Source organism: Aquarana catesbeiana, linkage group LG01 (assembly GCF_042186555.1).
Source record: "Aquarana catesbeiana isolate 2022-GZ linkage group LG01, ASM4218655v1, whole genome shotgun sequence".
Classification (NCBI taxonomy): Eukaryota; Metazoa; Chordata; class Amphibia; order Anura; family Ranidae; genus Aquarana; species Aquarana catesbeiana.
The window spans coordinates 352,848,489-352,871,816 of record NC_133324.1 but is presented as its reverse complement, the minus strand read 5'-3'; the positions used below and the strand labels follow the sequence as shown (position 1 = coordinate 352,871,816).

The 23,328-nt window shown below is 41.2% G+C and overlaps 1 protein-coding gene across 1 annotated transcript in view; it reads right to left on the bottom strand.

The window, feature by feature from the left end:
- Positions 1-23,328, bottom strand: part of REC8 (REC8 meiotic recombination protein) — an 84,589-nt gene that overhangs the window by 23,897 nt on the left and 37,364 nt on the right. Inside the window, exons 9-11 of the mRNA XM_073610954.1 lie at positions 20,083-20,140; positions 7,293-7,375; positions 4,476-4,519 (exon numbers count right to left, since the gene is read on the bottom strand). Coding sequence (XP_073467055.1) covers positions 4,476-4,519; positions 7,293-7,375; positions 20,083-20,140 — 185 coding nt within the window. The remainder of the gene's footprint in view (positions 1-4,475; positions 4,520-7,292; positions 7,376-20,082; positions 20,141-23,328) is intronic.

Sequence of the window (23,328 nt, the reverse complement as noted above, 5' to 3'; positions counted from 1 at the left end):
GCAGTGTTAGTGCGGTGATCTCCCCCCGCTGTGGCTTTGTGTCCTGCCTGGGAGACGATCCCCCCACCGGAACACACTGATTAGCTCTGGCAGGCATTGGCTGATGATGGTTTTCCAGCATGCCCATTCAATAAAAGATGATTGTTAGATTGGCTTCTGTCGGACAAGCTGCAGTACACACTGGCTGAATGTCAGCCAGTTTCTGTTGAACCAACCGATATGCGGCCTGTGTATACCAGCCATAGGTGTGCGCAGCCTATTGCAATAGGGTGTGCACCCCAAAGCTCAAACACACATGCGCGTGTATGTATGTATATATGTGTATGTGTATGTATATGTATGTATATATATATATATATATATATATATATATTACACACACTCTCTTATGGCAGAGCCGGTGCAGTGAAAGAGAGGTATGGTAGCACTTTATTAATGGCAGAACTGGTCAGAGGGAGATATTTCCCATCTCCCCGCCGGCACACAGAGTGATCATGCTAATGCGCTTGGGGTGTTTAGGGTGTGCCCAGGCACACCTGGCACACCCCCTGTGCACGCCTATGATACCAGCCTTAAGGAACACAAGCTAAGCAAATGTTATCAGGCCATTACTCAGCCCAGTGCTTTTTATGGGACAGGTCACCAATGATGTCAAAATTATAATTTTGTTTTAGTCATGGTTTTTTGACTAAAATGCCATTTTAGTCGTATTTTAGTCATCTTGATTTTTTTATATTTTTGGTCGTATTTTAGTAGACTAAAATCTATTGGGTTTAGTTAAATTGTAATGCATCATTTAAAAGAGAAGTATGGTTTTTTGTTTTTTTCCAGAATCATACTTACCTAGGTGGATGCAGCATCAGTCGCCCGGTGTCTCTACACTAAGAACCGAGTGATCGAACACCACCAATCGCTCGGTTCTCACAGCTCCGTGAGTAGAGAGCTGGTGACTGTGGGTCACGGCTCTCCTGCTCTGCTCCCTCCTTACTCTCGAGCACGTAAGACGAAGTCCCAGAAAGATTTCAGCCAGAATAAATCTGCCCTCCAAAAATACTATTCCAGCCTCCTCACTGCCAAGCAGACCTGTTTCATCACCCTCATTAAAAACTTATCATCCCGTCCCCGTAAACTCTTCTCTGCCTTCAACTCTCTACTTCGCCCTCCATGCTTCCACCCACTAACTCACTGCTCAGGAGATCGCCAATCACTTCAAACAGAAGATTGATACAATTCGCGAGGAGATCTCTAATGTTCTGACACCCTCCATGCCTTACACCTCATGTCCACAGGTACAATCATTACTTCCCTTTTTCAACCCCACCTCTATAGAAGAGGTTGCTAAATTACTTGGTAACGCCCATCTTACCACCTGCCCTCTGGACCCTGTTCCCTCACAAATGCTACATTCACCCTCTAGCTCTATTCTACACTCTCTAACCCACATCTTCAATCTCTCTCTCTCCTCTGGCATCTTCCCCAATTCCTTTAAACATGCACTTGTCTGCCCCATACTTAAAAAGCCCTCACTGGACCCATCCAATCTAAACAACCTATGCCCCATCTCCTTGCTCCCCTTTTTATCCAAACTCCTTGAAAGTCTAGTCTACAACCAATTGATCGTCCATCTTACTGATAATAGCCTTCTTGATCCCCTTCAGTCTGGATTTCGTCCTCAACATTCCACAGAAACTGCTCTCCTAAAACAAGCGATCTACTAACGGCCAAAACTAAGGGACACTATTTGGTACTTCTACTTCTGGACCTCTCTGCTGCCTTTGATACGGTTGACCACCCCCTTCTCCTCAAAAAACTCCATGCCTTTGGTCTCCGTGACTGTACTCTTCGCTGGTTTTCTACCTACCTATTTAACCGCACCTTTAGCGTTGCCTACAATTCTACTGCCTCCTCTCCTCTTCCTTTCTCTGTTGGGGTCCCCCAAGGTTCTGTTCTTGGACCTCTCCTATTTTCAATCTACACCTCCTCCCTGGGTCAGCCTCCCACCGCTTCCAATACCATCTCTATGCTGATGACACTCAAATCTATTTCTCCACCCCTCAACTCACTCCTTCAGTCTCCTCACATGTCACTAATTTACTTTCAGATATATCAGTCTGGATGTCACGCGGCTTCCTCAAATTTAATCTATCCAAAACCAAACTTATCATTTTTCCTCCCCCACGTGCCTCTTCCCCTGATCTCTCGGTCAAAATTGATGGCACAACTATCAGCCCATCCCCACATGCCAAGGTACTAGGAGTAGTCCTGGACTCTGAATTCTCCTTTAAACCCCATCTCTCCCCATGTCCAATCACTGTCCAAATCTTGCCGCCTCAACCTCCGGAACATCTCCAAAATACGCCCCTTTCTAACCAATGACACAACAAAGCTCTTAATTCACTCCCTGGTCATCTCTCGCCTCGATTACTGCAACTCCCTCCTCATTGGCCTACCTCAGCATACTCTATCCCTCCTTCAGCCCGGGTTCACACCTATGCGAATTAGATGCGGCTTACACCGCATCTAATTCGTAGGACATTTTAAAATACATTCATATGAATGCATCTGGTTCACATATGTGCGTTGCATTCGCACTGCGCATTGCACAAAAAACGTGTGCGTTTTTTGGGCATTGCGGTGCGAACTACAAGCCTATTATCTCCTATGGGAACGCATCTGATTCGCAGATGCATTGCGTTCTGAACAAGGATTTTCTCTTTCTCCTCACTACACCTCCCCCTCTCCCCCCCCCCCTCCCTCCCCCTCTCCCTGCTCTCTAATCCTGAGCAAAAACGCAATGAATCCGTTGAACAGGAGATTGTTATCTCCCCAGTGAAACCTGAGCTTCAATTCGCACCGCACATGTGTGAAACCAGGCTTAGTCCATCATGAATGCTGCTGCTAGACTCATCCACCTTAACAATCGTTCTGTCTCTGCTACTCCTCTCTGTCAATCCCTCCACTGGCTTCCGCTCACCCAACAAATTCAATTCAAAATACTAACAATTACTTACAAAGCAATCCACAACTCTGCCCCCAGCTACATCACTGACCTAGTCTCAAAATACCAACCTAATCGTTCTCTTCGTTCTTCTCAAGACCTCCTGCTCTCTAGCTCTCTCATCACCTCCTCCCATGTTCGTCTCCAGGACTTTTCCAGACCCTCTCCAAGCCTATGGAACGCCTTACCCCAATCTGTCCGTCTATCTCCTACTCTATTAGCTTTTAGACGATCCCTGAAAACTCTCCTCTTCAGAGAAGCCTATCCTACCCACACCTAACAACTGTATTTTCATTTTGTCCATCTGATCATCCCCCACAGCTACTACCCTTTGTTCCACTTGACCCTCCCTTCTAGATTGTAAGCTCTAATGAGCAGGGCCCTCTGATCCCTCCTGTATTGAATTGTATTGTAATTGTACTGTCTTCCCTGATGTTGTAAAGCGCTGCGCAAACTGTTGGCGCTATATAAATCCTGTATAATAATAATTACCTTACATTGCTTTTCCTTTTGGCCACTAGGGGCCGGCAGCATGTGCCCAGAGCTGATGCGAGTGCTCGGCGGGCACAATGCCTGCCGGGCACCAGCGATCGCTCGTGACAGAGCAAGAACCGGGATCTGTGTGTGTAAACACACAAATCCCGGTTCTTTTAGGGGTGTAGAGACAGATCGTGTGTTCATATTAAGTATGAACACCGATCTCTCTCTCCTCCTAGACAGTCCCATCCCCCCTACAGTGGGAACACAGATAACCCCTCGATCGCCCCCTAGTGTTAACCCCTTCCCTACCAGTGACATTTATACAGTAATCAGTGCATTTTTATAGCACCGATCACTGTGTAATTGTCAATGGTCCCAAAAATTTGTCAAAAGTGTCCAATTTGTCCACCGCAATATCGCAGTCCCGATAAAATAAATAAAAATGCCATAAATCTATCCCCTATTTTGTAGACGCTATAACTTTTGTGCAAACCAATCAATATACGCTTATTGTGATTTATTTATTTATTTTACCAAATCTATGTAGAAGAATACATATTGGCCTAAACTGAGGAAAAATTTGTTTTTTTGAAAAAAAAAAATGTGGGATATTTATTATAGCAAAATGTAAAAGATATTGTGTTTTTTTCAAAATTGTGGCTCTTCTTTTGTTTATAGCGCAAAAAATAAAAAACGCAGAGGTGATCAAATACCACCAAAAGAAAGCTCTATTTGTGGGGAAAAAAAAGGACGTAAATTTTGTTTGGGTACAGCGTCGCGTGACCAGGCAGTTGTCAGTTAAAGTGACGCAGTGCCGTATTGCAAAAAATGGCCTGGTCATTGAGCAGCCAAATCTTCTGGGGCTGAAGTAGTTAAATGTTTATTGATTAACGGCAGGGCACACCTGAAAACTATACAGAGCGAATAACCATAAAAATAACAGCAGAAGTGTAGAGTAAAGAACGGAGCAGATGTATGTGAGATTATGACACAGTACCTGTGGAGACACTTGTTGGGGTGACGGCATTTCTGGAGCTCCTTCTAGAAAGAAAGTCAACTAGGTTTCAGTACTACGAACTATAAATAGGAGAATTCAGTGGCAGCTTTACAATATGAGAAACCTTCTCGTCCCCTTCTCACTATAAAGTCAGCAACCAATATTCATACTGTAGCTTTTCCTTGATTGGCAGGCATCTTTAATACTTATTACAAACTCGCCTTACTGTAGGAATTTATGGTAAAACGTTATATTGCTGATAGTAGAAAGTAACACTGAGGGGTTGATTTACTGAAACTGGAGAGTGCAAAAACTGGTGCACCTGTGCATAGAAACCAATCAGCTTCCAGGTTTTATTGTCAAAGCTTAATTGAACAAGCTGAAGTTAGAAACTGATTGGCTACCATGCACGGCTGCACCAGATTTTGCACTCTCCGGTTTTAGTAAATCAACCCCATTGCTCCAATGATGTAGAAGGGTTTTTCTCATTGGTGACAAAGCAGAGAATTTTATAATTACCAAATACAGGGTAGGATAGGAAATTTTACATGGGTCCTTCTTAGTATGACCAATTGGTGAAGGGAATTCGAATTTATAGATAAAATGTTTCTCACAGTTGTACGCCACGATGTGCACATAACCTAATCGGCTGCCCTTGTCACTATATTTGTCACCAGTGTTAAATCCAAGACCTTGTCTTACAATCTCTTTGCGCTGTTACCATCTATGTAACTCGTTGAACATATGTCTGTTGGCACGCTCCTCCATGTTTGGTTAGATTGTACAAAAACGAAATGCTATTCAATAGTTGTCTATCAATTATGATATATGATTTTGGGGAAAAGCATCTGAAAGGATTAATGGGAGGCTCTGTTAACCTAAAACAAGAGGATGCCTTTGGCTCCCAATCCAAACTGTAAAATTTATTTTCACAGCCATTTTGCAAACCTTAGCAAAAGCATCAAAACTGGCTATTCCAGCGGTACAAGTAGTTAAGTGAAAAATGAATGTCTTGGTACCTGATATATGAGGGACTTTCTGCAATATTACATGACTCTATGGTGTTGATTTACTAAAGCTAAATAGTCTGGGCACTGCATGTGTAGTTGCTCTAGATCTGAGGGGAACATGCAAGGAAAATAAAAAAAAAAAAAACTGCATTTTTGCTTGAACATGATTGGATGATAAAAATCAGCAGAGCTTCCCTTCAGATCTAGAGCAACTGCAGTGCACTTCTAATGCACAGTGTATTTGCCTTTAGTAAATCAACCTCAATGTCTACATTTCAAAAGGCCTGGACACCATGGATAACACACTATGGGGTTCATTTACTAAAGCTAGAGAGTGCAAAATCTGGTGCAGCTCTGCATAGAAACCAATCCGCTTCCAGTTTTTTGTCAAAGCTTCACTGTCACAAACTTCCTAAATCTTCAAGCTGCAACAACATTTTAAAGCTGGCCATAGATGGATCGAAATGTGGACAGTTGAGCAGGGACCAGCTACATTTTTTTTCCATCTATGGCCCTTCCCATTCCAAAGAAGTCAGTCTAATGACTGACTACTCTCAAACCAGCTTGTCGGAAAATGCTCCTTCGATCGGCGCTGCAGCCAATCGGCTGCAGTGCCAATCAGTGTAATCTGACAGTGGAGGAATGCCCGCTGTCAGAATACAATAACACAGTGTGGATGATTTTTCCATCCACCTCTCTTCTGTGAATAGGGGAATGTGTTCACTTTTTTATGATTGGCTGGCTGATTGTAAAAAATGAATCCATGCTTGGCTAGTCTGAGGCATCCTAAACAGTGCTTAAAGTGGCACTAAGTCTGTTTTACTTATCTTAACTCCAGCGATGTGACTTCCTTGTCGCTGCCATCACCTTTACCCAGTCGTCTTCTAGGTTTGGCACCTTCAGCCACCTTGACTGGCCAGACCAAGCTGATGTAACTTCTGCGGGTCCCTCGCTAGTGCTCCTGGCCCCTCCCTCCTGCCGGGTCCCCCCACAGCAAGCAGCTTGCTCTAGGGGCACCCAAGCAGGTGTGCTCCCGAGCAACGGCTCTGTGTGTCAATTCCACCCCCTCCATCTCCTGGTTTACTGGCTGTGATTGACAGCAGCAGGGGGCCAATGGTTCCCACTACTGCCAAAAGCAAATCAGAAGTGCAAGTCCGGAGAGACGAGGCTCTCGTGGACATTGCTGGATCGAGAGGGGGCTCAGGTAAAGCCTAAGTGTACCTTACTTACCTTCAATCTGATGTGTCCCTTTTGCTTCTGTCTTTTAATTCAGTAGAACTTCTTCTCCTCCAATGCCTCCTCCCAACCCCGTAATCCTCTGGTTTGATGGGGGTTAATAGAACTGAGGAACTGTCACAGCCACTCATCAAGAAACCCCAACTGTGCCCACCCTTTCTGCCCAGGTCCTCCATTCATAGAAGATGTACTACAGCCTCTATGAATGTAGCATAATCTATTGATAAAGGGGCTGAAACTTTCAATGATATGCCCACCCTTCAGTGTTTTTTTTTTTTTTTTCATGGGTAAGCTTAGGCTTTAAATGCTATTCACATGCAGCTAGATCAGTGCCAAATGATACTGTAGAAGCACAGAATTAGCTACTATCCATTTGCCTCTAATTAACATATTTTTTAATTTATTTAATAAAATTAGGTGTCTCTCTCTCTCTCTCTCTCTCTCTCTCTCTATATATATATATATATATATATATATATATATATATATATATTAGTGAGAGATATATATATACACATACAGTATATGTTATATTTGACTTATTGCATGCAATTTTATCGTGATATCTTACCAGAAGGCATAGTGATTGGTTCTACTGGTGCTTCCTCCAGCTGCATTGGAGCATCAAGCTCTGAAACCATTTCTGAAGGGACACTAAAGGAAGAAAGAAGGAAAGTGTATAGAAAAGTACTGAGCAAATGATGCCAGAGCATTCCAGGAAAATAGTGAAGTGGTCCCTGTGACAGACCTAGCCGGGACAGAGGCTGTTGGAGAGGACTGGGTGCGAGCCTCTTGCCTTTTGATTATGGGCCCTGGATTTTCAATGGAACGGTACTCTTTGTGGGGGGAATTGGAGGTCCGGTCTGAACTGTGCTGATCGGACTCAGTCGTGTATATATGTATATATTGTATGTTGTTTGATTTTGTTGGGGACTCCTTGCTGTGGTCATCTGGGATCTGTGTCCCTGAAGAGGGAGGGGGGATTCCTCCAGCAGCCCCCTGCTGATAAGACTGATTCATACTGTTGGGACACATCCTGTGAGGAGATGCTGGTGTCATCAACTCCAACTACCTGTGTTTATGTTAATTGAATGAGCTGATCACATTGTCCTCTATACAATGTAGGAGACGGGACGACTCCTATTGGAGCTGCTGCTATTGTGAGAAAATGCCCTGTGATAATTAACTCAGTCTGGGCAAAAGGTCATGTCTCAGTCACCTAGGCTGTATAAAGGATAAGTTAATTAGCTCATGTTAATTAGGTTAATTAGGTTACAGTTGTATTGTTAGAGGAGGTTCCAACGGCATATAAAGTCTTGTAGTTTTGATTCTAAATAAAACAGTTCATGTTAGCAACAAGCAAGTGTCGCCTTGTTTTGTGCTCAGAGAGGTTGGAATATCTGATATCTGTATACAGACTGGGAGGAAGTGGTATATGACGGAAGCACTCAAGCGGAGTGAGGGACGTTCCGTGACAGTCCCATATATCATTTCAGTAACGCCAAATAAAAAAACTTTCTGTCTGAGCAAGCAATAAGATTAAAGGCAGACCATGGATGATTCCATGACTGATTATTATCTAAAAGTGCAAACTCTGGGACTGTAAACCTCTTGCAAGTTAGTTAGTTACAAAATTGTTCCAGGTCAGTGGTTCACTAATGTGTCCATTTAATAATAGGTGATCTGGCCTGTCTTTACATATCATAACTATTTAGAGTGTATAAAGTTCTCAGAGGAGAGCATGTTTAATAACTATTGTACTTCTGATGAGAGAAGTGATTGGTATGTGTAGTGAATGACACTGTTGTGGAAGTGAGAAGTGAAAATTAAACATGCTGTATACAGACATACCCCACTTTTAAGTACGCAATGGGGTTTATTTACTAAAACTGGAAAGTGCAAAATCAGGCTCACTTCTGTATAGAAACCAATCAGCTTCCAGGTTTTATTACCAAAGCTTAATTGAACAAGCTGGGGTTAGAAGCTGATTGGTCTCTATGCAGAATTGACCCTGATTTTGCACTTTCCAGCTTTAGTAAATAAACCCCATTGTGTACTTAAAAGTGGTGTATGCCTGTAGTTCCTATCACAGCTTATCTTGGTTTTATAAACGGACACCAAATTAATGATTCCAGAATCAGTAGTATTCTTGTAGGGTTCTTTTTGCAAGACAGTAATGCTTACCCTCCTATGAAACGCGGTCCCTGGTGGATTGATTTTCAAAAGGCAGTATAGCGAGACGGATGGCAGGCCTTTTTTTTTGTTTTACTTTTTTTTAATTGCCAAACAGCGTTTGGACTGTGGTTGGGGTGCAGCCCTATTAATCTGACAGGGCGAGTTTGACAAACTGCAGCCCAAGGTGAAATTGCCACGGCCACAAAGTAAAGCACTGCGGCCATGGCAATGTCTATTGTTTCTGCTTCTTTAGCATTTCTGTCTATATTTATTAGGCAGAGTCTGTATTCCTGATGAGTGCATATGGAGCCAGTCAGCATTTTATCTTATGTATTTTACATTTATGGCACTCCAGGTATAGTGAATGCAATAACCTCTTCAAGACAGGAGTTAGCTTGTTGCTCGGAATACTTTACCCGTTTGCCGTTTTCTTTATTTTTACCATGCTTGCACACAATGGGGTTGACTTACTAAAGGCAAATATACTGTGCACTGCATGTGCAGCGCTTAGTTAATGAGGTAAAGCTTCACTTTGCAAAGAATATGCAAGGAAAAGAAAACAACAGCCTTTTTTTGCTTGCACATGATTGGATGATAGAAATCAGCAGAGTTTCCCCTCATTTACTAAGATCTAGAGCAACTGCACTTGTAGTGCACAGTATATTTGCCTTTAGTAAATCAACCATAGTGTTGCAGTAAGAGTAATACATAAGCATAATTTTATTACATGGTAAGATAGTTATCAACTGGTAGTCAACATGACTTCTAGTAACAGACAAATCAAATCATGTATACAGTGCATGTGCACACTTCACATATGCTTCTGTTTGTGGACACTCTTACCGAAGTTAAAGCCCTATTCTGCGATAAAGCAAGTTTTCCCCCTCACCTCCCTCCCATCCCTTTCTAACCCATCCCCCTCTAATCCATCCTACTAGCCATTTTTCTCCATACCTAATGAAGCTAGATATCCAGCAGTGCAAACAGAGCCCAAGATCAACAGACCCCATCTGCTCCCCCCATCCCATGATAATTTCATCTTTCTGTTGATCCTGAGAGGACCCTGCCGCTGGGCATCCAATTGGAAGTGTCCACATCATGCGGGTACCCGACATGAGGATAACCAAAGAATGACCCAAGTAGAAAGTAGTACCGGCGTCTAGGCACACTTTCATTTCAAAGCGTTTTTAAAGGTGCCCTATTTTTTTTCACATCTGAAAACTTAAAAATTATGAAAAACAACTAAAAAAACATTTTATAACACTTGATAGACCATTTAATATACCCCTAATGAGTCAATGATCCAATCCAATACACCACTGGCATTGCTGTAAGCGGAAGTAGAATGGGAATTTGACCCATATGTTCAAACTTTGAGATTCGAACCAGATGACCCCACCATTGAGCTTGACCCCCTCCCTACTTGATCAAATATAATTGCATAAAATGTAATATCTGGCTGTTTTAATTTCATTTTGCCCTCATGTTAAGTTTTCTAGGTAGCTTCGACAATGATTCACAGGACTGTCTCTTCCCCTCACCCCAACCTGCATCTCTGATGTGTTATCTTGGACATACATGTTTGAAAAGTATCCTGCAGACATGCGTTGCGCCATCAATGGATGAGTCCAGTAGCAACGAACTATGGTCCTCTCACTCAATTTCCGACGTCTTTCAAGCCACAGCAACATCTGGAGCATTTCCTCACATATGCTCATTATGGGATCCATAGTGTGAGGTTTGGGGGTTGTTTAGCTCAAGTGTAGCACCCGCTAGCGAGAACAGTCCACACAGATGATTCCTTTTCAGGGCTTTTTTGGCCCACTTTTATTAAAGAAAATCAAAGTTCCAGAAATGAAAACAAAAGTAGTTTCCCTCGCAGGGGGTTTTCACCATCAGCTTTAAATAAAAGGATATTTAGCCTCCTGGCTTACACATGCAGCATTGCAAACAAAAATATCGAGCCACCTGGCTCTCTTCAGCAGCAGATGCACCACTGCTCAGGCTCCCACATGGAGCTCTCCTGACTACTGTCAGTGACCTCAGACTAAGGTCTCTGGCTTTTACCTTACAGCTTGCACTCTCTGGATACTTCAGTGCACACCTGCACTCTCTGGGTTCTCCCTTGCAAGCCTGGACTCCTGGAGACCTCCTGTCTCTCTGGGTGGAGCCCAGAATCATGGTCCTCACTCTGCTATCAGGCCCACACACACCTGAACAATCAGTGTGCTGGTGAGTCCCAAAACCTGGACCCAGGACTGGGGATTTCATCCCACCCGGATCTCTAAGAAATCCCCGGGCTCCAGTTCCCAAAGTGGACTTTACTAAATAAAGAGGAAACTGAAAAGCCAGTTTCCTCTCAAACGAGCAAATACCCTGGAGCCCCTCAACCTGCCTGGTTGAGAATCCTGAACGTATATACTGGTGGGGTACCACACTACCACAATAGTCAAAGCACCAAAATTAAGAGAGGTATCTACAAGTACACTGCTGCTCTCTCAGGTGCTGCTACTCACTCTGGTCTCACAGAATGGCTGAAATAGTTAATACATACTGTTTGTTGTGCTCTGTAAGTATTTGGGAAGGTCTCCTGATGTTATCTTTAACCACTTCTGGACCAGCCACCGCAGTTTTACTGCGGCAGGTTTGCTCCACTGGGCAAATCGACATTATTTTACATCGCTTTTCCTTTTGGTCACTAGGGGCCCGCAGCATGTCCCCAAAGCCAATGCGAGTGCCCGGCATCCTCGATAACCGCCGGGCACCTGCAATCGCTCGTGACAGAGCGAGAACCGGGATCTGTGTGTGTAAACACACAAATCCCGGTTCTCTCAGGGGAGTAGAGACAGATCGTGTGTTCATACGAAGTATGAACACCGATCTCTCTCTCTCCTGCCAGACAGTCCCATCCCCCCTACAATTAGAACACACCTATGGAACACAGTTAACCCCTTGATCGCCCCCAAGTGTTAACCCCTTCCCTGCCAGTGACATTTATGCATTTTTATAGCACTGATCACTGTATAATTGTCAATGGTCCCAAAAATGTGTCAAAGGTGTCCAATTTGTCCGCCGCCATATCGCAGTCCTGATAAAAATCGCAGATCTTATCCTCTTATTACTACACCTTAGTGAGTGCTTCAATCAGTGATTGGTTATATAAATCCTACTAAACATTAAGTTACAATATATAAACGCCTAAAAATACATACAATATGACAATATTAGATCCCCCACCCTCATGAACGTGAATAAATAAATAGATAAATGAGTGTAAACATAAATGCTCAAAGTTCATCTGATAAGTTATATAAATATAAATAAAAGTAAGTTTAGTGCCACTTTGCTGTAAAAAGTAAATCTGCCAAAGCTCTAAACATACATAAATAAATGAATCAATAAATATATGCGTCAGCATATAGTGCTCAAAAGTTCATCTAATGTGTTGTGCACAAATAAGTTCATTCAGTGCCGATTTTACTGTGAATAATATAAATAAATAAATGATGTAAAGAAGATTTTACTGTCACTCCTTTGCTGGTTCCGTTTTAGTCTGCTATTCCCCTCAAATCCGTGACATGAAAGATAAAGAAACATACATCCATTGCGCAGAGATCACAATAGGTGAATACTAAGTGCTAGAATACTCTGTTTCACTCACATCTCCAACTTCACAAGATCGCATTACACTGATCAGCTGCATGGAGCTCAGCGCTGGGGTTACTCATCCGTAGCCACTGCTCACACACAGCAAGTGCTGGAAACGTCACATGCTCCTCCTCCCTACGCATTACGTCACAGCCACGTGACTTTTTCAAGGGTGCCTTGCTGGGTACTTATAGTGTGTGTGGAATATTAATGAGCCAAGGGCAAAATGACAACTGTCCACAGGGATTAAGCTGTTCCTTTCAACTGGTTTAAAGAACGTTTTTGTTGTAATTCCATTACTTGTTCTACATCTAGGTCCAAAAAATGCACAGACTTGGTACTCAGTTCATAGTTCAGTTTGATGTTTTTTACATTATTGTTTAATTCTTCCAAAAATCCACGAAGAGGTTCCTCCTCTCCCATCCATACCATTATACAGTTATCTATGAATCGTCTGTACATTATAAGTTGTACGGGGGTATTAGCATATATGGCTTCCTCCTCCCATTCGGCCATGAATAGATTCGAGACACTAGGAGCATATTTAGCCCCCATGCCTATTCCATTTAATTGTCTGAAATAATCCGAATTGAACCAAAAATAATTGTGTTCTAAACCAAATGCTAAGCATCTTAATATGAATCTCTTTTGCTTCGACACTAAATTGCTAAACTTGTTCCTGGCCCATCTAGATGCTGAAATAGCATTCTCATGACCTATATTAGTATAAAGTGATGATACATCAGCTGTAACAAGTATATATTTCTGATCTGGTTGAATTACAATTTTGTTGAGTTCCTGTATTAAGTGTTTCGTGTCCCTTAGGTAGGCTGGTGTTTTTGGTACTAATGGTTGTAAAAAGTTATCCACATATTCTCCTAGTCTGGAATTGATCGATTGGATACCATTAATAATGGGACGTCCAGGGGGTTTTACTTGATCTTTGTGTAGTTTGGGCACTGTACATATCACAGGTACCCTGCATGTATCTGGTACAAGATATTTTTCTTCCTTCTTATTTAAAATGTCTTTCATACTTCCTTTTTTAATGAATTCCTGCAATTCCATTTTATATTCCCTCGTGGGGTTTCCTCTCAGTTTTATATATGTGTTACTGTCATTTAATTGTTCCTGAAGTTCATCATTATAGTATTCTTTAGATAAAACCACAATTGCTCCTCCCTTGTCCACCGGTCTGACCACTACTTTTTTGTTTTTCTCCAGTTCTTTTATTCCATTTCTGATAGCTTGTGGATCCTTGATTCTTCTTATTGTTAATTTGTCAATTTCCTGTGTGACCATTTTGTTAAAAACTTCAATATGTTCGTTATTGTGAACTGGAGGATTAAAAAGAGACTTATTTCTCAATTGGCTATGTGCGACTCTTCCAGGTGTATCGATTATTTCCCTACTATTCCCATTAGTAGACACTGTTTTGTTCAGCATGTACTTTTTGATATTTAGCTTTCTTGTGTATTTCTGTATATCCACATACAGATTAAATTTATTGAGATTCCGTTTCGGTGCACACTTCAAGCCCTTATCCAATACCATTACTTCATTTTGTTATAACTCGACTCCACTTATGTTATAGATCCCTTCACCTGCTACTCCCTTTTCCTTTTTGGTCTTGTGTCCTCCTCTACACCCCCTCTTTCGTTTGGACTTCTTTGGTCTGTCGGTCTTTGTTGTCGTGGGGGGGGGTTACATTCCTGCGCTGGTCTAAAAAAGGGGTAGGTGGGTTGCCATCCCTATGATCCCTTAATGCTTCATAGCGATTTTGCGTTTGTATGGGACTATGTCTAGGTCCGTATTGGTATTGTTCATACTGTCCTCGGTTCCCTTCATATTGCTGTTGGTACTGGGGGTGCTGTCTTTCTTCTTGTCTCCCCTGATGGTAGTAATATGAATTGTCTGAGTTGGAATGCCCATTTTAACTAAGAAGGAAGAAAAATATCTTGTACCAGATACATGCAGGGTACCTGTGATATATACAGTGCCCAAACTACACAAAGATCAAGTAAAACCCCCTGGATGTCCCATTATTAATGGTATCCAATCGATCAATTCCAGACTAGGAGAATATGTGGATAACTTTTTACAACCATTAGTACCGAAAACAACAGCCTACCTAAGGGACACAAAACACTTAATACAGGAACTCAACAAAATTGTAATTCAACCAGATCAGAAATATATACTTGTTACAGCTGATGTATCATCACTTTATACTAATATAGGTCATGAGAATGCTATTTCAGCATCTAGATGGGCCATGAACAAGTTTAGCAATTTAGTGTCGAAGCAAAAGAGATTCATATTAAGATGCTTAGCATTTGGTTTTGAACACAATTATTTTTGGTTCAATTCGGATTATTTCAGACAATTAAATGGAATAGGCATGGGGGCTAAATATGCTCCAAGTGTCTCGAATCTATTCATGGCCGAATGGGAGGAGGAAGCCATATATGCTAATACCCTCGTACAACTTATAATGTACAGACGATTCATAGATGACTGTATAATGGTATGGATGGGAGAGGAGGAACCTCTTCGTGGATTTTTGGAAGAATTAAACAATAATGAAAAAAACATCAAACTGAACTATGAACTGAGTACCAAGTCTGTGCATTTTTTGGACCTAGATGTAGAACAAGTAATGGAATTACAACAAAAACGTTCTTTAAACCAGTTGAAAGGAACAGCTTCATCCCTGTGGACAGTTGTCATTTTGACCCTTGGCTCATTAATATTCCAAAGGGTCAATTTATACGACTGAGAAGGAATTGCACTGAAAAAAGCACTTTTCTTGAGCAGGCGGGAGTTGTAGGGGAAAAGTTCATTCAGAAAGGTTATAATAAGCACTTTATAGAAGGTAAAATCATGGAGGTTGCAAGCATAAACAGAGAGGAATTGGTTCAAGATAAGGCAAAAGAACCCACACAATTGCAAGATGTTCCGATGATTATGGATTTTAATATTCAACACCGACAAATAGAACGAATTTTCAAAAAGCACTGGCCACTTCTGTTAGCTGATCAGCAATTGAGAAAAATAAATAAATAAACCACGATTTGTCTATAGAAGGGCACCTACATTGAGAGACTTAAATCGCAAAAAATGTTTTAGACCCTCCTAAAAGATCACAACAATTGACTTTTTTCCAGAGGAAAGGCTTCTATCCCTGTAAGCAGTGCTATGCATGCAAAAACACCAAACAAAATGGTCGAAAATGCACCAACTTCAAAGCCACGAGTGACAACGCACAATACGAGATTAAGGATTTTATGACATGTAAAAGTGAAGGGGTCGTATATGTACTGCAATGTCCTTGCTCATTGCAGTACATAGGTAGAACGAAAAGACCACTATGGAAAAGGATCAGAGAACACATACAAAATATCATAAAGGGATTCCCTAAACACAGTGTTTCACACTATTTTGCCTTACATCACAACAAAAATCCAGCACTTCTAAAATTCTGGGCAATTGAAAAATATAGTGCACACTGGCGGGGTAGCAATAAAGTGAGAGAACTAAGTAAACAAGAATCCAAATTGATATTTAACATGCGAACTCTCACGCCATCAGGCTTAAACATAGAATTTGACCTGAATTGTTTTATATCTGATTTTTAATGTGTATCTCTTTATATATATATATATATATATATATATGTCCCTGGCTATTTGTCCGTATTATTCATAATTATAGATTTTAATTTTTATCTTAAATTTTAATTTAATTTCTAACATAACTTTTAGAAATATTTGTGTACGGCAGATATAATTTTTAGCAATACTATGTGTATGGAATATTAATGCTAATATACTACGTAGGATAGAGATTACACCTGATGGTAGTGGTTTTAGATTATATCTGAAGGTTACAAATGCTATGGCAGATGGGGTGCAGTTCCATAGTTTATCCACAAGGGGAGCGCCCCATCGCATAAGGTAAAATAAAGTTTTTCATTTTCTAAATAACTTTTTAAATCATTTTTAACATTTCCTATGTTATATATTTTCATGGTTTTAGAATATATGATTCTATATAAAGTTTAATTTATTGTATTAAAGGTTTGTGGATTAGGAGATATAGAATCATGTTGTAGATTGCAGGTTGTAATGAATGTCAGAATACAAGAGAAATCGCGCTATTGAAATGATGACGCAATTAACTCCCAGGGTTGCCATGACCACCAGCAAACACACACTATAAGTACCCAGCAGGCTGATAACACAGGCACCCTTGAAAAAGTCACGTGACTGTGACGTAACGCGTAGGGAAGAGGAGCCTGTGACATTTCCAGCACTTGCTGTGTGTGAGCAGTGGCTACGGATGAGTAACCCCAGCGCTGAGCTCCATGCAGCTGATCAGTGTAATGCGATCTTGTGAAGTTGGAGATGTGAGTGAAACAGAGTATTCTAGCACTTAGTATTCGCCTATTGTGATCTCTGCGCAATGGATGTATGTTTCTTTATCTTTCATGTCACGGATTTGAGCGGAATAGCAGACTAAAATGGAACCAGCAAAGGAGTGACAGTAAAATCTTCTTTACATCATTTATTTATATTATTCACAGTAAAATCGGCACTGAATGAACTTATTTGTGCACAACACATTAGATGAACTTTTGAGCACTATATGCTGACGCCTATATTTATTGATTCATTTATTTATTTATGTTTAGAGCTTTGGCAGATTTACTTTTTACAGCAAAGTGGCACTAAACTTACTTTTATTTATATTTATATAACTTATCAGATGAACTTTGAGCATTTATGTTTACACTCATTTATCTATTTATTTATTCACGTTCATGAGGGTGGGGGATCTAATATTGTCATATGTGTATTTATTTTAAGGCGTTTATATATGGCAACTTAATGTTTAGTAGGATTTATATAACCAATCACTGATTGAAGCACTCACTAAGGTGTAGTAATAAGAGGATAATATCAGCGCAATTAATCACTTAACTATTCATTGATCAGATCACATATTTATTGCAGCTATATTATTTGGTCATCTCTTGTTAAATCACTTAGTATTCGCACTGAAGGTATCCACGTCAGCGATTTAGTATCTCTCAATCATAAAAATCGCAGATCACCGCCATTACTACTAAAAAAAAATAATAATAAAAATGCCATAAATCTTTCCCCTATTTTGTAGACACTATAACTTTTGCGCAAACCAATCAATATACGCTTATGGCAATTTTTTTTTTTACCGAAAATATGTCGAAGAATACATATCGGCCTAAACTGAGGAAAAAATTTATTTTTTTGAAAAAAAAATGTGAGATATTTATTTTAGCAAAAAGTAAATATATTGTGTTTTTTTTTTTTCAAAATTGTCGCTCTTCTTTTGTTTATAGCGCAAACAATAAAAACCGAGGTGATCAAATACCACCAAAAGAAAGTGGGGAAAAAAAGGACATCAATTTTGTTTGGGTACAGCGTCGCACGACCGCACGACCGCACAACCGCACAACTGTCAGTTAAAGCGATGCAGTGCCGTATCGCAAAAAAATGGCCTGGTCATTGAACAGCCAAATTTTTGGGGGCTGAAGTGGTTAAAAAACACTCCTAGACGTGAACGCGACTAAATGCGGCATGCAAACGTGGCTAAACAGACGTTTGTAACCGCTAAGCCACCGCCCACCGTCATATGACGGCTGGAGGAGGCTTCTGTTGTTCTGGGAGGACGTCATATGACGTCCTCGCCCTCCCGAGCCACTAGGGGGCGCGCGCGCGCCCGCTGCGTCATTCGGGACCCGGTGCGCGTGCCCGGCGGCCGCGATGTCCGCCGGGCACCCGCGATTGCCGGGTAACAGAGCAGGAGCATGGATCTGTGCATGTAAACACAGATCCACGTCCTGTCAGAGAGGAGAGGAGACCGATGGCGTGTCCCTTGTACATAGGGACAGCGATCGGTCACCTCCCCCAGTCAGTCCCCTCCCCCCACAGTTAGAATCACCTCCTTAGGTCATACATTAACCCCTCGAGCGCCCCCTAGTGTTAACCCCTTCCCTGCCAGTCACATTTACACAGTAATCAATGCAATTTTATAGCATTGATCGCTGTATAAATGTGAATGGTCCCAAAAATGTGTCAAAAGTGTCCGATGTGTCCGCCGCAATATCGTAGTCACAATAAAAATTGCAGATCGCCGCCATTACTAGTAAAAAATAAATAAATAATAAAAATGCTATAAATCTATCCCCTATTTTGTAGACGCTATAACTTTTGCGCAAACCAATCAATATATGCTTATCGCAATTTTTTTTTACCAAAAATATGTAGAAGAATACGTATCGGCCTAAACTGAGGAAAAAATTTGTTAAAAAAAAAAAAAAAAATTGGATATTTATTATAGCAAAAAGTAAAAAATATTGTGTTTTTTCAAAAGTGTCCCTCTTCTTTTGTTTATAGCGCAATAAATAAAAACCGCAGAGGTGATCAAATACTACCAAAAGAAAGCTCTATTTGTGGGGAAAAAATGATAAAAATTTAATTAAGGTGCAGTGTAACTGACCGCGCAATTGTCATTCAAAGTGCGACAGCGCTGAAAACTGAAAAATGGCTTGGGCAGGAAGGGGGTGTAAGTGCCCTGTATTGAGGTGGTTAAACTCCGGTTTCCAGCTGTCAAGAAAGACGTTCAGAAGAGGTTTCCTGAGCGTCCCGTGTACATTAGGTCTAATTTTAAATCCAGCAATCAGAAAAGTGTTGAAGGTTATCAATGAAAAGCTAGACACACACAAGGAATTCCTAAAAATGGGCCCGTGGATACAATCCGCTCACCCGTCCATGTCCCCCAAAAACTACGCTTTGCTATAGGGATCGAAAGCCCTGGGTTTCTGTCTGGGCTGTCCCCGATGTCCTCCTTCTGTTCCCCTCTCCTTCTTTCAATTTTGTTCTATTTCTTTCTGCTTTTTTTTCTTCCCCCGGCCCCCTTTTCTGGTTTTCTGAGAGGCCTTAGCTAGTACTTCACCTGGCTATCCTCTGTGCAAGGCCCCGACTCTCATATCCACTCCAAGTGAGTGTCCCGGTTTATGGTTAATACACATTTGCCCCCCCCCCCCCTTTCCTACCTATCCTTGTAGTTCCTAATATGTGTATTGTTACTATAAATCCAGCTTCTACTATGCCATACTTATTGATTATTTTTATTTTTTTTAACGTTGGTTATATTTGATCATTTGTACGGATCTATGTATCTTACAAAACTTTATTAAAGACCTATTGAAAGTGAAAAGGCTTGAAGGGAGGGATATCCTGCTGCGGGGCTTTCAGCACGTACATTAGGTAGCACATTGTCAATGTATTTTGGGAATACAGATTAGGTATATTTCATACCATTAGCAGTGACAATTTGAGGTATTTATTACTTTGCCATTCACCAATTACTACTTTACTGTTGAAGCATTTGTTCACAAACACTGGGAAGAAAAACTTGTTACACAATTTAACTTTCTTCTTATTTTAATAAAATAACCGAATAATCGATAAACATGTCTAATGTTACTTCACCCTGGAATTGGGGAACCTTTAACGTCTGTTACGCTTCTACGTGTTTCATCCACATGCTCTGAAAAGAAAAACTAGAATAAAAACAAGTTCATGGGATTGTTTTTTCTTATACGTGTCCCACGTAGCATCACAACCACAGATCATTTACAGTGCTGTACTTCAGTGTGGGGGATTAATACATATCAGGTTCATTTTCCTGCACATTTGATTTCTTTAGAAAGCAGTCGCAGACAGTAGAAAAGCCAGTTCGCTGGCAGCATGCTGCAAAGATGAACCCTTGCTCTCTATGGGGAAGCAGTGGTCTCTATGCAGAGATCTAACATGACACCTACTCAGTCTGACCTCATGGCTCTGCAATCAACAAAGCTCATGCTCTCTGCTGATTGGAAGAACCCCTTGCTTTCTGTGGGGAAGCACTGGTCTCTCTGCAGAGGTCTAACATGACCCCTACTCAGTCTGACCTCATGGCTCTGCAATCAACAAAGCTCATGCTCTCTGCTGATTGGAAGAACCCTTGCTTTCTGTGGGGAAGCACTGGTCTCTCTGCAGAGGTCTAACATGACCCCTACTCAGTCTGACCTCATGGCTCTGCAATCAACAAAGCTCATGCTCTCTGCTGATTGGAAGAACACTCCCTCTTTTTAGGGAAGCAGTGATCTCTCTGCAGAGGTCTAACATGACCCCTACTCAGTTGGGCCTTATGGCTCTGCAATCAGCAAAGCTCATGCTCTGCTGATTGCAGGAACCCCTGCTCTCTGTGGGGAAGCAGTGGTCTTTCTGCAGCGGTCTAACATGACCTCTACTCAGTCTGACCCTATGGCTCTGCAATCAGCAACGTTCTATGCTCTCTGCTGAGTGGAGAGCTCTCCAGAAAGACCACTGCTTGACCACAGAGAGCAAGGACCCTTTTCAGCATGCTAACAGGGAACAGGCTTTTCTACTCAGGTTGTTGTTGCTTTCTAAAGAAAACAAACAGTAAGGCTTGTAACATATTTTGTTCTGACTCATTTGCAATGTTTTTAGTTGATTCAAATGGGCTTTAAAATGCAGAAAAACACATAAAACATATTAAAATGCAAAGAAGCAAACCAAAAGTACATCAAAATCTATTTAAAAACACAACAGTGATCTAACCAGTTGTGGACGCTGGGCACGCTGGTTACCCGCAACACTTGCCAGCAATTTCTAACTGTCAAGCCAGATCCTGCCGTGGAATACAGCAGCTATTACGACCACTGCTGTAAAAAAATGAAGAATGGTTCAGAGATGCAAGTAACATTATTGTTACTTTGTATTTACTCTGTTTCATTGATCTGCAGATCAAAGGGGTGAACTTCTATCTGCATGTAAGGTCAGTTAAAGCTAACTCATCAGTAATAATAAAATGTGTACCTATTGACCCCTTTTTAACCCTTAGTTTACTCTAATTCTCTCTCTTTTTTTTAACAATTGATATTTAAAGCCGAACTCCGAGCAATACATTTTTCCCATGCAGTGGGGCTGTGCCCACACTGCATGAGTTAAAGGGATTGTAAAGTCTTGTTTTTTTTTTTGTTTTTAAATAACAAACATGTTATACTTACCTGCTCTGTGCAGTTGGTTTTGCACAGAGCAGCCCAGATAATCCTCTTCTCGGGTCCCTCTTTGCTGCTCCTGGCCCCTCCCTCCTATCAAGTACCCCCACAGCCAGCAGCTTGCTATGGGGGCACCCAAGCTGAGTTACAGCTCTGCGTGTCTGATCAGACATGGAGCCCCGACCCGGTCCCGCCCCTCTCTCCCCTGATTGGCTAGCTGATTTTGACAGCCACAGGAGCCAATGGCGCCACTGCTGTGTCTCAGCCAATCAAGCCGAGAGTCCCAGGTTGACATTGCTGGAGAGAGATGGGGCTCAGGTAAGTAATTAGGGGGGTGCTGGGTAGGCTGCTACACACAGAAGGTTTTTTATCTTAATGCATAGAATGCATTAGGATAAAAAAAATCCTTCTGCCTGTATAGCCTCTTTAACTGCTCGTTTTTGTCTAGGGGAGAGGAAAACGGAGATATACTTACCTAATCCGCCGATCCTCTGAGCACAAGACTGGTCCATACACAAGACTGCACGGCCAGAGCGGGCTCCATAGTCCAGGAAAAGTCCAACACTGGACTGTGGGGAAGCGCTGTTTTCTGGAGAATCAGAGGATTCAGTGAGTATAAGCTTTCTGCTCACCCCTACACAAAACAAGCAGTTAACCTGTGCAGTGCGGGCACAGCCCCATTGCATGGGGAAACAAATAAAACATTTGCCCGGAGTTCAGCTTGAAACTTTTTTGTTCATTTTTATTTGTTCTGTTCCTTCATTTTTTTTTTTTTTAAATTTTGAGTTTAAAAATGTGCAAAAATTGAACAAAAAAAGTTCTTATTTAATTTGTTATTACCTTTACAATGCTTTGTATCAGAAAAATAATTATTAATTTTAGAAAATTATAGAATAAAGTGTATATTTTTTATCTACAGTAACATCCATTTTTTTTAAACCGATCAAAGTAAAAAAAAAATGTATGTTTTTTTTAGCTTTGTTACTTTTTGTCTATGGATTGCAGAGGAAATAAAATTATTTTTGCAAGGCAATATCTCTAAAAGAAACTCTTGTTTGTCCGGAAAAAAATGCAACTAAAGGCAAAATTTTTTTTTTTACATCTTGAATAGAGGGAAGAGGGATTAGAACACCTGTCAGATTTTATTGCTGTCTCTGCCCCTGTTAAGGAAATTCCCCCTCTCTATTTGTCCTGTTTACCATTATCATTGAAAGTGAACGTAAAAGAAAATCCCCAAATTTTGGATGATCCCCAGAAAAGTAATAGAGGGGAAATCTTCCAATGGGGACACTAGTTTTGGTAACCCGGGGGTCCACATGAAATTCCCTTAATTCCAGGGGTTTCCTCTAACTTCCTGTTTGGCGATGGGACAGGAAGTGAAGGGTAATCTGTGCAATGGGACACAGATGGCAAAATAAATAAATAAATAAATAAAATAAAACTCCTTTACTCTATCTAAAATGAAAAAAAGTTTTGCCTATTGTTCTACTTTAAGTACTGACAAAGTTCATGTCAAATAAACAGGCCCAAAGCAGAAATGTAATACTTGCTCTGGTCCATAAAGGGTGTACAGGTGTGAGAGCTGAAGTGGTTAAACGCTACAATGTGCATTGGGTAGAAATGTTCTGGCAAATTAAAGTATATGTAAATCCAGCATTAGGGATGAGCTTCG